The sequence below is a fragment of the Gracilinanus agilis genome, chromosome 4 (assembly GCF_016433145.1).
Source record: "Gracilinanus agilis isolate LMUSP501 chromosome 4, AgileGrace, whole genome shotgun sequence".
In the NCBI taxonomy this organism is placed as follows: Eukaryota; Metazoa; Chordata; class Mammalia; order Didelphimorphia; family Didelphidae; genus Gracilinanus; species Gracilinanus agilis.
The window spans coordinates 186,631,519-186,648,924 of NC_058133.1; the positions used below are offsets into that span (position 1 = coordinate 186,631,519).

At 40.9% G+C, this 17,406-nt stretch overlaps 1 protein-coding gene across 1 annotated transcript; it reads right to left on the reverse strand.

Annotated features, from left to right (window-relative positions):
- Positions 1-5,862: 5,862 nt before the first annotated feature.
- Positions 5,863-12,378, reverse strand: LOC123247604 (nucleoside diphosphate kinase B). The gene is made up of 5 exons (XM_044676547.1): positions 12,268-12,378; positions 11,766-11,895; positions 9,342-9,443; positions 7,125-7,237; positions 5,863-6,205 (listed from the first exon to the last, which is right to left on the reverse strand). The coding sequence occupies exons 2-5, from the start codon at positions 11,889-11,891 to the stop codon at positions 6,088-6,090; spliced, it is 459 nt and encodes a 152-aa protein (XP_044532482.1). The 5' UTR covers positions 11,892-11,895; positions 12,268-12,378; the 3' UTR covers positions 5,863-6,087.
- Positions 12,379-17,406: the final 5,028 nt, after the last annotated feature.

Genomic DNA, 17,406 nt, shown 5'->3' on the forward strand with positions numbered 1-17,406 from the left:
TTGAAAAATGAGCCATACCTTTTTGGACATGGCCAATGGGGTGGATGGGAAGGGTGGAATGTCTTCTTCTTGATTATAGAGATTTGTTTAATATAATCGAAATTATTCATTTTACATTGTGTAATGTCCTCTATCACTTTCTTGGTCTTAAATTCCTTCCTTAACCATAGGTCTGACAGGTATACTATCCTATGTTCACCTAATTTATTTATGATTTCACTCTTTATATTTTAGTCGATTATCCATTTTGAATTTATCTTGGTATAAGTTGTAAGATGTTGGTCTAGACCTGATTTTTCCCATACTGTTTTCTAATTTTCCCAGCAGTTTTTGCCAAATAGTGAGTTCTTGTTCCAAAAGCTGGGATCTTTGGGTTTATCATACTCTGTCTTGCTGACATTTACCTCTAGTCTATTCCATTGATCCTCCCTTCTGTCTCTTAGCCAATACCATATTGTTTTGATGACCACTGCTTTATAGTACAGTTTAAGATCTGGTACTGCTAGGCCACCTTCCTTCACTTTTTTTTTATTAGTTCCCTTGATATTCTTGATCTTTTGTTCTTCCAGATGAACTTTGTAATAATTTTTTCTAATTCTATAGAAAAGTTTTTTGGTAGTTTGATAGATATGGCACTGAATAAGTAAATTAGTTTAGGCAGGATTTTCATTTTTATTAGCTGGTCCTAACCATGAGCAATTAATGTTTTTCCATTTGTTTAGATCTAGCTTTATTAATGTGAAAAGTGTTTTGCAGTTGGGTTCATATAATTGCCGAGTTTTTTTTTGGCAGATAGATTCCCAAATATTTTATATTGTCTAGAGTGATTTTTAATGGGGTTTCTCTTTCTAACTCTTGCTGCTGAGTTTTGTTGGAAATATATAGAAATGCTGATGATTTATGTGGGTTTATTTTGTATCCGGCAACTTTGCTAAAATTATTATTTCTACTAGCTTTTTAGTTGATTTTCTAGGATTCCCTAAGTATACCATCATATCATCTGCCAAGAGTGATTGTTTAGTTTCCTCATTGTCTACTTTAATCCCTTCAATTTTTTTTTCTCTAATTGCTACCACTATCATTTGTAGTACCGTGTTAAATAATAGAGGTGATAATGGGCATCCTTGCTTCATTCCTGATCTTATTGGGAAGGCTTTTAACTTATCCCCATTGCAGATGATACTTGTTGATGGTTTTAGATAAATATTGTTTATTATTTGCAGGGAAGACCCCTCTATTCCTATGCTTTCTAATGTTTTTAATAGGAATGAGTGTTGTATTTTGTCTAAGGCTTTTTCTGCATCGTTTGAGATAATCATGTGATTTCTGTTGGTTTGAGTATTGATATGGTCAATTATGTGGATGGTTTTCCTAATGTTAAACCATCCTTGCATTCCTGGTATAAATCTCACCTGGTCATAGTGGGTAATCTTTTGTGATAACTGGCTGTAGTCTTTTTGCTAGTATTCTATTTAAGATTTTTGCATCCAAGTTCATTAAGAAGATTGGTATGTAGTTTTCTTTCTCTGTTTTTGGTCTCTCTGGCTTGGGAACCAGTACCATATTTGTATCATAAAAAGAATTTGGTTATATTCCTTCTTTGCTTATTTTGTCAAATAGTTTGAATAGTATTGGAATTACTTGTTCTTTAAATGTTTTATAGAATTCACTTGTGAATTCATCAGGCCCTGGTGATTTTTTCTTAGGGATTCCTTGATGGCTAGTTCAGTTTCTTTTTCTGAGATGGGGTTATTTAAGTATTCTTTTTCCTTATACATTTTTGTTAAAAAGGGCTTTACTTTTTTTATTTCTCTAGAGGGTAGGGAGGAAAGGTAGGAGAGATGTTAATTTTTTTTTAATAACAAAGAAAACTACCCAATACCTGATCTGTGCCTGACTGTAATATGCAGTGATCCACACCAAATACCTCATCTCTGTGATCAGAGAGAATTTCCAGTCATTTTTCATGTTTCTTGGTGTGCTCTACATTCCATACCAGCTAGATATTCCCAAATTTCAATCTATCCTCACCTAGCAAGAATTTCCTTCCCCTTAAATGATTCCCACTTATCTCTCCGGACATGTCATATTACTTTTATGAATTCCTTTGTTCCCCAAAGTTAACATACCATTTTCCATGTCCTTGCCCTTGCCCAAGGTGTCCCCCCATCACTGAAATTCATTGCATGGTCCTGCCTTTGTTAGATCTTCTAGGTTTAGCTCAAATGCCACCTTCAGGGCCTATTGGAGTTCCCCAATTCTTAGTACTTTCTTCCGTTAGTTACTCTCTATTATCTGTATTGTAAGGGTTAAAAAATTAAAAGTTGGACTAATGTGGTCACCGAAAATATATTACTCAAGTCAGGATGACTATTTTATGGTAGTTTATTTACAAAAGGAGAAAGAGTAAAAGTAAGGAAATCCAAGAGAGTAGATAATTACTCTGGCCTGAACTAGGCAGGGCTTCAGAGGCCCCAGCAAAGGGGGCCCAGAGGTAAATTAAACAAGGGTTTTAGCCAGGAGGGCTCCTCCAAGACAAGAGGCCTCTCTGAAGGATAGTACCTCCAGAAAAACCAGGAAAAGGAGTTAGCCTTTTTCACTCACTCATGTGGTAGTTCTAAGGGAAAATCCAAGAGCAGTCTGAGGTCCCAAGCTGGAGCTCCTTCAAGGTCAAGTTCAAAAGCAAAAGAGCTAGTCACAAGAAGTTTCTCCCACTTTTAAAGAGGATTCCTTTCGTTATTTCCTGTGCCTGCCTTCCACTTTACGTAGACCAATTGTAGCTTTATCTTTGCTTAGGATGCCCAAGGGGCAGTCAGTGTTTCTGATTCAACACCCACTTTAGCACACTTGGATCACAGACCTCTCCATACTTAAGGATAAGTAGGGTATATATGCTTCTGATGATTAAATCTAAAAGTTAATCCCATCTTCACAGTATACAGTTGTATTCCCTGGAGAATGTAGGCTTCTTGAGGGCAGACTAGGCTTTTTTGCTAGACTACTTGTCACAATACCTTATAGCTTGTACCAATTAGTGTCCTCTTTTAGATTTTCATCTCTGATGACAGGGATTATGTAATATGATGTCTTTGTACATAATAGGTACTTTCATTTAATTAGACACTATTCTGCTTCTATATAACTTAAATTGATTTTGAGCTGTTCCCCTGGTGAATTAAGTTTCCCAGGGTAGTTTTCTTTTACTGTCTCAAGAGCTTTTGTTCTCATTCATCTTAATTATTACCCTCTTTAGTTTCAGTGTACCATGTTAGAGATTTGTAGAAATATTAAACTACTTTCTCTAGTTCTGCTTGATAATTTAGAAACATTCTTAATTATAGAACCAACTAGAAATATTCAGATTTTTTAAAAATGGAAAAGAATCTGTTTGTTCAAAAATATTTATAGCAGCCCTTTTTGTGGTGGCAAAGAATTGGGAACTAAAGGGATTTCCATCAATTGGAGAATGGCTCAACAAATTGTGGTACATGATGGTGATGGAATACTATTGGGCTATAAGGAATGATGAACAGGATGATTGCAGAAAGAATTGGAAAGACCTACGTGAACTGATAGAGTGAAATAAGCAGAATCAGGAGAACATTATACACAGTAACAGCAATAGTGTATGATGGTCAACTGTGAAAGACAGCTACTCTTGGCAATACAATGATCGAGGACAATTCTGAGGGACTTAAGAAAAAGAATGCTCGCCACCCCCAGATAAAGAACTGGTGGAATAGGAACATAGAAGACAATGTATGATTTATTACTTGTTTTTTTGGTTATCTGTTTGGGGGTTTTGGTTTTATAAGGTTATTCACTTACAAAAATGAATAATATGAAAATATATTTTGTGTGATAAGCAATTCCACTGGGTTATACATGTATTACCAGCTCCAGGAGGAGGGAGGGAAGGGAAACAGACAACATGAATCATATAACTTTAGAAAACATGTGAAAATTTGTTATTAAAAAAATTTTTTAATGTCTTAAAGCACTCTATTTGCATAATACTTTGCCAACATCATTTCCTCGAGGAAAGTGATATGTCCTCATTGTTCAGACAAGAAAAGTTTCAAAAAGGTTCCCAAGATTCCAGATCTATAGCAAAAAAGAAAATTTAAGAGGCTATTTGGTTCAACCCCTTCTTGTTATAAGTTACTGAAGCCCAAGGTTAAGTGACTTGCCCCTGGTCACCTAGCTGGTATCAAGAAATGAGATTTAAACCCAGGTCTTTCCTGATTGCATATCCAGGGCTTTGTACCACACCAAGCTATCTGCTCCTTTTACTCGGCTTCATGAACTTGAGGCTTGTTTACTCACCAAAATATTACCCTCACCACTCTCCCAAGTTGAACTTCTATTTCAAGACCCCAATTTTTCTTTTCCTACAAAACCCAGCTGAATTCCTCACATCTTTACTCCGGATCTCTACAAACACTAATGGAGTATTTGAATTTTGCATTTATGAAGCACAGGCACTATGCCAAATGCTGTGGATGCACAGAAAGACAAAAACAGTTCCTCCTGTTCTTAAGGAGTTACAGTATTCTACCAGTGGAGACATTTAAATCAAGACCCATAAATAACTGCAAAAATCCACTTATTGAATGCTTAGTGTGCCCAGCATTGTACTAAATTCTGGAATACTTTGCTTTTGAGCAGTGGTTCCCAAACTTTTTTGGCCTACCGCCCCCTTTCCAGAAAAAATATTACTTGGCCCCCTAGAAATTAATTTTTTTTTATTTTAATAGCAATTAATAGGAAAGATAAATGCACCTGTAGCCATCACCACCACCCCTGGATCACTGCAGCACCCCACAGGGGGCAGTGGCACCCACTTTGGAAATCACTGCTTGAGTAACTCGAAGAGAAAACAAAATTCCAAATAAAGGGTGAAGGGTAAAACCTGGACAGTGCCAAGGGTCTACAGGACAGAGGCCAGGCATCTGTCAGTCTTTGTGGTCTTCCATCACTAAATCACATGCAAACATTTTAGTCCTGGCAGCAGTGTCAGATGGAGAAATGGGACCTGGGTGGTGGCTCAGCTATGGAGGAAACTTCATTGTGACCGAAAAAGGCCTCCTGCACCTGGTGTTCTTTGAAGTACCTTAAAAAAAGGTAGGAGAAATAAAGGAGGGAGAGTGTTCAAGGTGTGGGGGACAGCCAGCATAAAAGCAATGAGATGTCACACACACAACAGCAAGCTGGCCAATATGGCTGTTTTGGAGCAGAATAAGGAGAAAGCCAAAGACTAGAAAAGTAGTTAATTACCCAAAAAGAGGCCTTCTTACCAGACCCAATAAGGCCAATCAATGTAGCTTATTTATTAAGTCACACCAACAATAATCCAGACAAAAAATGAGGGCCTGAGCTACAAGCGAGAGCCAGAATAGAGAAATGAACCTCCAACAGAAATGGCTGCCAAGCCACTGTGTACATGGACCATAATGAGCAAGAACAGTTTAATATTAGTTTAAAAAGTGAACGTTTAGGGCCCAGTGGAAGAAGGAATGAGCACCTTTGTTGTACAGTCTGTTAGCTGCGTGACCCCAGGCAAGCTTGGAGTTGACTTAATAAGGCGTCCTCTACTTTCATTCCCGTTCAAGATAAAACAAGGCAGGTAAGCCTAGTTAGCCTTACAAAAGAACTTATTACCCTGTCTTTGCTGCCTCCCTCCTGGAAAAAAAACAAAAACAAAAAACCTAGAAATGCACAGCCATGACTAGATAAAGCATAAGCTTCTGGGATTATAGGAGTTTAATCAACTTCTGTACTAACTACTGTGACCAGTATGCTGGGGCTTCAGATTCATTTCTTTAAAACTCAGAAGTTTTAACCCCAATAACCACACAAGACTGCCTGTTATTTCCAAGGTTTTATTGAACAGCATAACAGAATTGTTTTAGAAAATGATGGTTCTAATTCCTTTCAATCCCCTGCCATTAAATGCTATATTCAGGGATGGAGACATACGCACCCACTCTGTCCCTCACACTCCATGATAAAGACACGCACACAGATACATGACAGTTACTAAAAGGAGTTAGTCCAGTCTAAATCCACTTTCCACTCCGAACATTTTTATTCGTAGATCCAGTCATGAGCACAAGTCTTATAGTCAACCAACTCTTCAGGCTTAAACCACAGGCTGATTTCCTTCTCGGCACTTTTTACAGAATCACTGCCGTGAATGATGTTCCTGAGGAAATAATAATTACAAGTCATCTTGTAAGCAAACAATTAGCAGCTATATTAAAATATCAACTTCCAGAACTCAAGTAAAAGCTGGTGATGTAGGAAATGTATTGCTTAGAGGAACAAATTGGGACTAGCACCTTCTATGTTCACAGGTAACTAAAGCCAATGGGGACTGGATTAACCCATCTATTGTCAATTAACGGAATCTTTGTCACAGCATCCTTCCTGCTGTCATTAAATCTGCCCCCGCCCCCAAAAATCTTCTAGGCCAGTAAGAGACTCCTTCCCGGGGATTTTAGCAAAGAAGGGATGCTATCTCAAAGCTTCCAAGGCTAAATCTATATTGTAATAAAGGCCCACCAAGACCCCAATCTGGCAAGGGGACAGGAATTCTCTGCCCAATTCTCAAAATAATTTAGAAAGCAGAAACCAGCAAGTTGACATTTAAGCAGTTCCCTTGCACATTTTAATTTTATAAAATGGACTATTCTAAATGCAGTAAAGAAAGTCACTATATCAAGTAAATTCCATCTAAGTGATGATGGGATTAGAGATTGGACTTACAATTATATTAGTGTAGGGAACTCTTATCAATGGAGGCTGGCATCTTCTCTGCAACTTTTTAGTCTTATTGGGCAGTTGCCTAGGATACTGAGGGGCTGTGTCTGGGCCAAGGTCACAAAACTAGTAGTTATGAGAAGCAGGACAAATCAAGAATTTTAAGATTAAGAAACCAGCTCTATTCACCAGCATATTATATCCTACCTCTGGTGGCAACGATCATTGCCTATTTTGTTAGCTTTTTATAAACTTGGGTTTTCATCCATCATAAACATACACTACCACCTGGACATAGAAATGTAATCAAAGCAATGGGACTCTTCTCCCCAGAAATGGCCCTAAAGTTCCATAGAACTCACCTTCCAACTTGAATGCAGAAGTCCCCACGAATGGTGCCTGGCTTGGAATCAGCTGGGTTGGTCTCCCCCAGCATCACTCTGCCTGTCTTCACCACATTCAAGCCCTCCCAGACCTTCACAGTAAGGAAAAATGGCAAAGCAAAAATTCACATTAGGTTTATATTCTGAAAATGATTAAAAAAAAAAAAAAAAAAAAAAAACAGCCCCTGGCAGAGACAGCTCAGTTCCCAACAATAGTTACAAAGAAAAATAAAACAATCCCCAATATCTTATAAAGAAACCCCTGGTCTAATTTGGGAGAAAGATATAAAAAACCTAAGAAATAGAAAACTTCAAAAAAGAATAGAAATTGGGGGCAGCTGGGTAGCTCAGTAGAGTGAGAGTCAGGCCTAGAGACAGGAGGTCCTAGGTTCAAACCTGGCCTCAGCCACTTCCCAGCTGTGTGACCCTGGGCAAGTCACTTGACCCCCATTGCCCACCCTTANCACTTCCCAGCTGTGTGACCCTGGGCAAGTCACTTGACCCCCATTGCCCACCCTTACCAATCTTCCACCTATGAGACAATACACCGAAGTACAAGGGTTTAAAAAACAAAACAAAAAAACAACAAAAAAAAGAATAGAAATAGATAAAAGAATGAATAGGAGGGGGCAGCTGGGTAGCTCAGTGGATTGAGAGCCAGGCCTAGAGACAGGAGGTCCTAGGTTCAAATCTGGCCTCAGACACTTCCCAGCTGTGTGACCCTGGGCAAGTCACTTGACCCCCATTGCCTACCCTTACCAATCTTCCACCTATAAGTCAATACACAGAAGTTAAGGGTTTAAAATAAAAAAAAAAATAAAAGAATGAATAGGGCTTGGCCTAGGACAGAATAATAAAGACCATAAGAATAAAGGTGAATTTTGAGCAAGGTTTTAAAGTTAATAGCACCAGATTAGGAAAAGGGCAGAGACAAGAAGTTGAAATTATTAGAAATCTTTCAAGTTCAAAATCTATATTTTAATGATGGAGAAAGGCCTCTGGAAAACAGAAATGGGGTTTGCTTCCTCTAGATGTCTGTTTTGGTCAATTTCTGCAGAAAAGACAAGAGCCCCTTTGACAAACCACTCTGTGACAACCCTCACTCAGGATGTCATTTGTTTATTGCTTTCACTTCCTCCACAAGCCACATTAGTGGGGTGTAATCTATGAAAAGGCAGTCTACCGTACCGCACCCTCCATTTTCTCTTCCTTCCCACATGAGTACCTAAAAGTATGTGTTTTAATTAGAATTCAAACTTACCAAGGAAAAAACCTGTAACAGCCCTAGCATATGGCAACCTTTTTTGGTGGGTGGCCAGAATCCAGAGAAGGAAACCATTCAAATCACACCCACACTATTTCCCTGGGGTATATGTTCGTAGGCCACTCTTTTTCTTCCTTCTGTTCTTTCCCTAAGAACTCAATCATGCTTCCTGACTGTACCCCTAAAATGAGAGAAAATTACTACTAGACTGTAAGTTCCATTAGGTCTGGAAATAGGTCTTATGGAAACTTTGTATTTCCATGTGTGACTTCAGGGCAAGTCACTTGAATTTTAAGTCTCAGTTTGCTCTTGAATAAAATAAGGTTCAAATATCAATTCTTACATGATACTTTTGGCCCATTGCCAAAGAAGTCAAAGAGAAGGCAGCAAGGCAGCGCAGTGGATAGAGGGTTAGTCATCATCATCATCAGAGTTCAAATCCAGCCTCACATACTAGCTGTATGACCCTGGACAAGTCACTTAGTTTCTATCTGCCTCAGTTCCCGAATCAGCTAAATAGATATATTCATAGCACCTATCAGTGCAAGGGGTTGTTTTGAGGATGAAATGAGATATTTGTAAGATGCTCTGCCAACATTAAAGCACTATATAAATACTAGCTAGCTATTAACATATTGAGACCAATTTTTGGACATGACCAATGTAGGAATTTGTTTTTTTTAGAGTGCACATTTGTTATGAAGCTTTATTTTTAATTGTTCATTTGGGAAAGGAAGTAGAAAAGACAGATAATAAATGCTTGTAAAACAAAATATAATAAAATATAAAACAATAGCAATCTCTGATAGCACTAAATGCCTAGATCAAATGAGGAGTAATGTAAGGCAAAAACTTCCAAGCTGGGTTTTAAGGCAAAGTTTCTGGGAGATGGCAACCCAGTAAAAGGCAGCACCAACCACACAGACACTTACCATGGCCACAACAGGTCCAGAGTTCATGTATTTCACAAGCCCGGGGAAAAATGGCCTATCCTTCAGGTCAACATAATGCTGTTTCAGGTGTTCCTCTGAGGCCTAAAAGCATAGTAGAGGAGAGGTTACTAGAGAAAGACCTTGTAGTTTCCCTCTCCCAGTTTGAGAGAGGAAGAGGGAGATGGAAAACTTATCACCATTTCTAAAAACTCAAGTCAGATTCAGCCTCTGCATACAAACAAATCCCCTACATTATACTATAGGAAGCCAGCTGGGGAAGAAGAGGGTCCCTTTTCAGGCCAAACCAAGTAGTCTAAAGGACAGCAATCAGAATTATAAGAGGACACAAAAGAATCTATTCAAGGCAACATGGCTAATACAGAAATGTTTTGTGTGACTTCATTATATATAATCAGTATCATACTGCTTGCCTTCAAGAGGTAAGGGAGGGGTGGGAAGGAGGGAAAGAATTTGTAACTCAAAATTTTTAAAAAAGGAATGTTAAAAACTTTTTTACATGTAAACTTTTAAAAAATTTTTTTGTTTAAAGAATCAAGGGAGCAGCTGGGTAGGTCAGTGGATTCAAAGCCAGGCCTAGTAGAGTTTGGCAGTCATAGGTTCAAATCTGCCCTCAGACACTTCTAGCTGTATGACTCTGGGCAAGTCACTTAATCCTGACTGCCTAGTCCTTACCACTCTTCTGCCATGGAACCAATACTTAGTATTGATTCAAAGATGTAAAGTAAGGGTTAAAAAGAAAAAAAAATCCATCCAAGGAACTGGGAGTGTTTAGCCCTAATTGCCTTAAAGTATTTGAAGGCCACCTCATTTGTAAGGATAAAATTAAACTCATTCTTCTGGCCCCAGAAAGTAAAAACTAGTAGATACCAATTACAGAGAAAATTTCATCCCAATACAAACAAAATCATTGGAACAATTTAAGATTGTCTGGGACTGCTGAGTGGCTCAGTGAATCAAGAGCCAGAACTAGAGAAGGGAGGTCCTGGGTTCAAATCTGACCTCAGACACTTCCCCCAGCTGTGTGGCCCTGGGCAAGTCACTTAACCCCCATTGCCTAGCCCTTACTGCTCTTCTGCCTTAGAACCAATATACAGTATTGATTCTAAGACAGAGGGTAAGGGTTTAAAAAAGAAAACCAAACAAGGCTGTCAAAAAGTGAAATGGCCTGCATTTCCCTAGAGACTGGGTTCCCCTCACTAGATAACTACTTTTTAGGAATATTGTATTAGGGACTTGGTTTAGGTTATGTCTATAGGCTGTATCTATCAGATTGCCTCTGAAAGAATCATCTCTTAAAGAGTGTTAAATCTACAGCTTTTGACCCCCCTGGAATTTATAGCTCCAGCCCAAGCTCATTCACTTTTTTTTTTTTTTTTAATTTTAAACCCTTAACTTCTGTGTACTGGCTCCTTGGTGGAAGAGTGGTAAGGGTGGGCAATGGGGGTCAAGTGACTTGCCCAGGGTCACACAGCTGGGAAGTGTCTGAGGCCGGATTTGAACCTAGGACCTCCTGTCTCTAGGCCTGGCTCTCAATCCACTGAGCTACCCAGCTGCCCCTCATTCACTTTTTCTGTAGCAATAGCCCACTAGTTATCCCATGAATTAAGGCCATGGGGTAGGGGGATCCAGACACTGAAATTTTGGAGTATACAAAGCCTATCTGAGTTATTCAGGAAAAAAGAATTGCAAAGGCCCGAATCCTTTGGCCATTTTGTCCCCTGCAGACCAGAGAAGGTGCATTTGAGTGACCCAGGCTTGATTCTCTCTTCCGGCTGCCATCCTTGGCTGCTATCCCTAAGGATCGGGGAAGCTGGAGGCGGGTCCAAACCAAAAAGAGTCACAAGGAGAGGTACAGATCACCTTAGCCAAGGGCATTTGTCATTCGAAGGGCTTCCCGACCCGGAAGGGAGCGTGCCCTCTCCCAGGCACCCCTTCCTTCCCTCCCTAAAGAGGCAGGAAAAGATTTAGGGGAGGAGCAGAAAAAAATGGCGATTGGGCTGAGGGTTTTTTTTTTTCCTCCCCTCAGTGTGTTATTCATAAAATTAGAGCAAGGAGGCTCTAAAGCTCAGGTTGCAATTGCATGCGGATGAACTGCCAGGGAAACCTGGGAGCAGCCTGGGTGCTGCGGGAAAGAGAATTCTCAAGGGAAGTTTGGGGGCGCTATGAAAAATCTTTATAGATGAGGACTTTTTAACCATTCTGGGTCCCGGACTCCTGGGGCAATATAGTGAAAGCTTACATAGCCCTTCTCGGAATGTTCTTAAATGCATAAGAGTACATACATCGGATTACAAAGAAAATCAACGGTACTGAAATCCAGTTATCAAAATAGTTTTATAAAAAGCAAATTCATTGTCCCCAGGTCCCTGGAGGTTTGGGGTGCTGGGGAAGGAATGCCCTTACTCTAAGGAACTTCATGGCCACAAGGCGGAATCCCTTCTGCTCAAAACGCTTGATGATGTCCCCCACCAGGCCCCGCTGGACGCCGTCTGGCTTGATAGCAATGAAGGTGCGCTCTGTGTTGGCCATGATCCTGCGTGGATAGGGGAGACAGTCGGGTCAGGAAGGCGCGCGGGGGCCTACTGAAAGGTGGAGTGGAGGGGGCCGCGAGGGTCTGCATCCACCCTCCTCCTCCCCCCTCCCGCGGTCCTAGAGAAGTCCTGCTCCCTCCCCCATTCCTTTGTGCCCCCACCCCCATCCCGGCACCCCTCCAGTCTCCACGTGGCTCTGCCAGAGCGGCTTCCGCTCGCCCGGGATTCCTCCCCTTCCTCCTCCACGGTTTCAGCCCAAGCCGGCCGAGTCCCAACCTGGGAAGGAAAGGGCAAGGGGGTGTGGGGGGGGTGCCTGCCGGGGCAGAGCCGCGGGGGCGGCAGCAAGTGGGGGGCAGGGGCCCAGCAGTTCTCACCACGGAAAGTCAAGCTGTTCGGCAGGAAAAGCAGCGACGAGAAGACGAGCTGGAAGCTAAAGCGTCAGTGCTTCACACTAAAGGAAAGGACCAAGAGAGCCCGCCCCCACTGCCAGGGGGCGGGACCTGGGAGAAAGGGGCGGTGCCTAGAGGAAAAGGAAGCGGCGAGGGGGGGAGGAGAGGAGATAAGAGAGGGTAAGAGCGGAGGCTATGAAGGGTAGAGTGGAGGAGGAGGAGGGAAGAAGGGGACCCAGGAGCAGAGAGCAAAAAAAAGGAGAGAGGAGAGAGGAGGAGGAGGAGGAGGCGGAGGAGGCGGAAGAAAAGGAGCCAGGAAAGGAAGAGAAGGAAGAGAGTTCATGGAAAGGCAGGGTGACACTGTATCAAAAAGTAAGCAGTGGGGAGTAAAATCTAAGAAGATTGGAAAGATAAGCATCTATTCTAGATGATCACTAGGCCTGGAGTCAGGAAGACCAGAGTTCACATGTGATCTCAGAGGGGCAACTAGTTGGCACAGTGGGTAGAGAGCCTGACCTGGAGACAGAAGTCCTGGGTTCAAATTTGACCTCAGCCACTTCCTACCTGTGTGATCCTAGACAAGCCACTTTACCAAGTTGGCCTAGCTGTCACCCCTCTGTCTTAGAGTTGTTACTGAGAGAAAGTAAGGGTTAAAATAAAAATCAACTGTGATCTCAAACACTCACTAGTTGTATAAGCCAGGGCAAATCACTTAACCTCTAATTGCCACCAGAGAAGGAAATAGCAAACTACTCCAATGTCTTTGCCAAGAAAACTCTATGGACCATTCTGCATGCTACATAGTCCATGGGGTCACAAAGAGTGAGACTCCACTGAACAAAGTAGAAAGGAGCTAGGTATTGAAGACCTTTGAACAGGCATGAAGCAGAGGATTTTACGTTAATCCTGGAGGCAATAGAAGGCCATTGGTGTTTATTGGGGTGGAGGGGTGACATCCTCAGACTGGCACTTTAGAAAATCATTTTAGTGACTGAATGAAGGATGGATGGGAGCAGCGAGAGATCTGAGGCTGGCTGAGCCACCACTAGACATTGCAGGAGTCCAGGTGTGTGGTGATGTGGGCTAGTAGTAGAATGGTGACTCCCCTGTCGGGAAAAGAAGAGCATCTTGGAGAGATGTGGCAGAGATGAAATCAACAGACCTTGACAACAGCTCGGATGTGGTGACTGAGACAGGGAGGAATCTGATGCCTAGTTTGTGAGCCTAGGGAATTGAGAGAATGATATTGCCCTTGACAGTAATGGGAAAGTTAGGAAGGGAATACTGTTTAGGAGAAGGTAATGAGTTCAGTTTGGGACATGTTTAAGGTGTCTCCTGAATACCCAGGTCCAGATGTCTGAAAGGCAGCTGGGAGACTCGAAATTAGAGTTCAGCAGAAATTGGTGCAAGAAAAATAAATTTCAGAACCATTGACAGAGAGATGGTAATTAAAGCCACAGAGAGCTGATGAGATCACCAGTTTCCTTGCCTAGGAGTTCCCTTCACCAATGATTTTTTTTTAAAAAATAAAAACCCTTTCCTTCCATCTTAGAATCAATACTATGTAGTGGTTCCAAGGCAGAAGAGTAAAAAGGCTAGACAATGAGGGTTAAGTGATTTGCCCAGGCTCACACAGCTAAGAAGTGCTGAAGCCAGATTTGAATACAGGAGTTCCCATCTCTAGGCCTGGCTTTCAATTCACCAGGCTAGCTGACACCCTCCCCCTTTCATTATTTATTTCATGTAATAACAAATTTCCATATATGTTTTCCAAAATTATATGATCCAAATTGTCTCCCTTCCTCTGTTTCCTTCATCTTTCCAGAGCTAGCAAGCAATTCAATCTGGGTTATATACATGTACTATCTTGCAAAACACATTTTCATATTGTTCATTTTTTTAAAATGGATAATCATATAAAACCAAAAACTCAAATAAATAAGTGAAAATTTGTCCAATGAACTCGTTAAGTTCTTATCCCTTTGGATTTCCAGCAGTTGGATTCCCAGCCATTGGCAGAGAGCCTGGTACACAGTAGAAATTAAATACCTTTTGTTTGATTGGCTGAATATTGATCTGGTAGAGTGGGAAGGAATTTCAGAAATCTAGTTAAAGTTCCTTCATTTCACAGGTGGGGAAACTAAGTGCATCAGTAGAGAAATGGCTTCCCCCAAAATCACAGAGCTGAGGCAGGACCAAGGGCAGTACCCAGGTCACTTTTTACCACCCCATGACCATTCCAACTTGTTAGAAAGAAAGGAAGCTGCCTATAGTAGATATATCATTTTCCTCCTCTAAAATGAGGATCAAACTAAAACTCTAAGGCCCATTACAACTTTAACCACAGACCTACCCTTTCCTCAAACCAGGGACAATGTTTTTGTCTTTGTTTCCAGTTGCTGGAGATCTGAGCCCAGCCCCAAACAGACTTCTTTCTGTTTGAATCACAGGAAAACCACAGGGACACTGAAAGAGGCTTTCCTAGGAGCCAAAAAGGGAGTTTCATAAGTTAATTTTTCTAGATCCTCATCATCTTTCATGGTAGGTTACTGATATCCACTGAAAGAACTCATTCCATAATTTCCTCTTCTTCTTCAATGTCCCTATTGCCAAGTACCTTGGAATAGGTATAACCACAGGAATAAAACCCAGACTCTTCAAAGGCAGGGACTATCTTTTATCTTTCTTTGCATCCCAGAGCTTAGCACAGTGCCTGGCACTCACCAGAGGTGCTTAATAAATATTTACTGACTGACTCAGTTACTCAAAATACAGATTATTCTGTGTATAAATCAGATCCTGCTTCTGCTGGGGAATGATTAAACTAAATTGGGGCACAGGAATGTAATGGACTATTACCATGCAGTAAGAATGAGTGAATGAGAAGAATCTAGAGAAGCACCAAAAGATAAATAATGCTGAATAAAGTTAGTAGAATCAAGAAAAAATTTATAGGTATATGCACACATGTACACACAATCATATATACGGTTATAGTGGGGGGATTTCTATTTACGCTTATGTAGTAATTATGTATAAATATATATGATGTTTACTTTATATATTTACATTGTTATAGAAGTGATATTTATTTACAATACACTATTGTAATATATAATATATATATACAGTATATAATTACCAAAATGTAAATAGAATAAGAAACTCTCCTGTGTAATTATAACTTCCCCTCAGTAATATAGAATGACACTCAATAGCTTCAACAACCTTTGAACATGATCAGGATGTAACACTGTATATCCAAGGTTAACAAAACTTGACTCTAGAGAAGAGTTGACAGATTCATGATAGAGCTAGGGACTATGGGTATTGTTTTTTTTTTAAGAAAAAAAACTCTGGGTGCCCAGTATTAACTCTCACTTGTTCCTTCCTGTGATAGGAGTCCCTCCATTCAGCAATTCCATCTTAAGACTAAACTATTCTTTTAGGCCCTACACTACAAAATCTTTCTCTTCTCCCCCAATGCTTGTCTCATGCCCTGTTTCAAACTGGAGTTTATTGAACCCTGTATACTAGGTCTTTCTGAAAGGTCTTCTTGTCTCTATTCTTCTCTTCTAACCCACCTCTCAGCCCTCAATCCACCCCTCAAACCTCAAAGGGCCATTGTAGAGGATTTACAAAAACCAAATGAGATGCATATGAATTAACTTATACACTGTAAAGTGGTATCAAAGAGCAATTATTTATTATTATTACCATCATCCCCTCCCAGAATCACTACACCCAAATAAACAACCAACCAGACAAAATTGCCTCAAGCAAGTTGTGGAATGAAAAGCTACCCACAGAGGCTACCTGGGTTTCTAGTCTCTACTTTATTCTGAGGTCATAACAAACCTCAAATCAACTTTTTACAAAAGGGATAATTAAATGAGACCTCCTAGAGTCCTTTGATGCTCTTAAGTTGCAGCACAGGACCAGATACATGGTCATTCATTCATTCACCTCACTATACAAAAAGCACTTTCCCTTGTTGAAATGTGCCATGGTCACAATATGAGTGAGGGGCCATCATTCTGGTCTCCCAGGCTTTTGACCTAAGCTACTTTCCCAGACAAGACACCAAGGTTACAAGGGGAAAAGGAACAGCAGAAGGAACTATCAGGCCCAAGAGGGAAAAGGATAGACTAAGCACCACAAAGCAAAAGGGATGGGATGATCATCAGGAAGCCTCAGTGGATTCCACAAATCGAGACTCATCAGCTCAGCTGGGGAGCTAAGGGAAAACCAAAGGGATTCTGCTTATTACTGGCACACAAGATGTTAAATTAGTATAGTTTTCAGTACTATACACACTAGCCTACATGAATGCCATTGGTAACTGGCAAAAGCTCATCATCACTAGGGTATGGCGTTAGGAGCAAGCATATATGTTATGTTTATTTTTTATGTTTATTAATTTTTTTTTAAATTTTAAACCCTTACCTTCCGTCTTGGAGTCAATACTATGTATTGGCTCCAGGGCAGAAGAGTGGTAAGGGTAGGCAAGTGACTTGCTCAGGGTCACACAGCTAGGAAGTGTCTGAGGTCAGATTTGAACCTAGGACCTCCTGACTCTAGGCCTGGCTCTCAATCCATTGAGCTGCCCAGCTGCCCCCATGTGTTACGTTTAAAACCTGGCAGAATGTTACTACAGACAGGATGGGATGGGGGGAGAGCTCACCTAGAGGTCACTTCCTATCTCCATTAGTCCAGTAAGAGGGTATACTGGTATAATTAAGTCTCATTATTCCCTCACTCCAGGAAGCATTATAGTGCAGTGATTGATGAACTTGTGAGCAACAGGACCCAAGCTTGAATCTCAGCTCTGTTACTTTCTTCTTGTGTGACCGTAAGAGAGCACTGGGCTAGATGGGACCTCTAAGACCCTTTCCAGCTCTAGATCTTTGATCTGCTTGGCAAAGGTAGTTTTATTGGATACAACAGAGAAAATTCTTTTAGGGAGTTCTTCAAGATGGGTGGGTTATAACTGGCATCACCAAAGCTGTAATGTACTTGGGACTCAGTCTGAGAGGACCTCCCTACTATGGCAGGGGAAATGGAGCTTCTTGGAAAGCATCTACTGCATCTACAATATACCCTCCCAATGTCCAATAATTATCT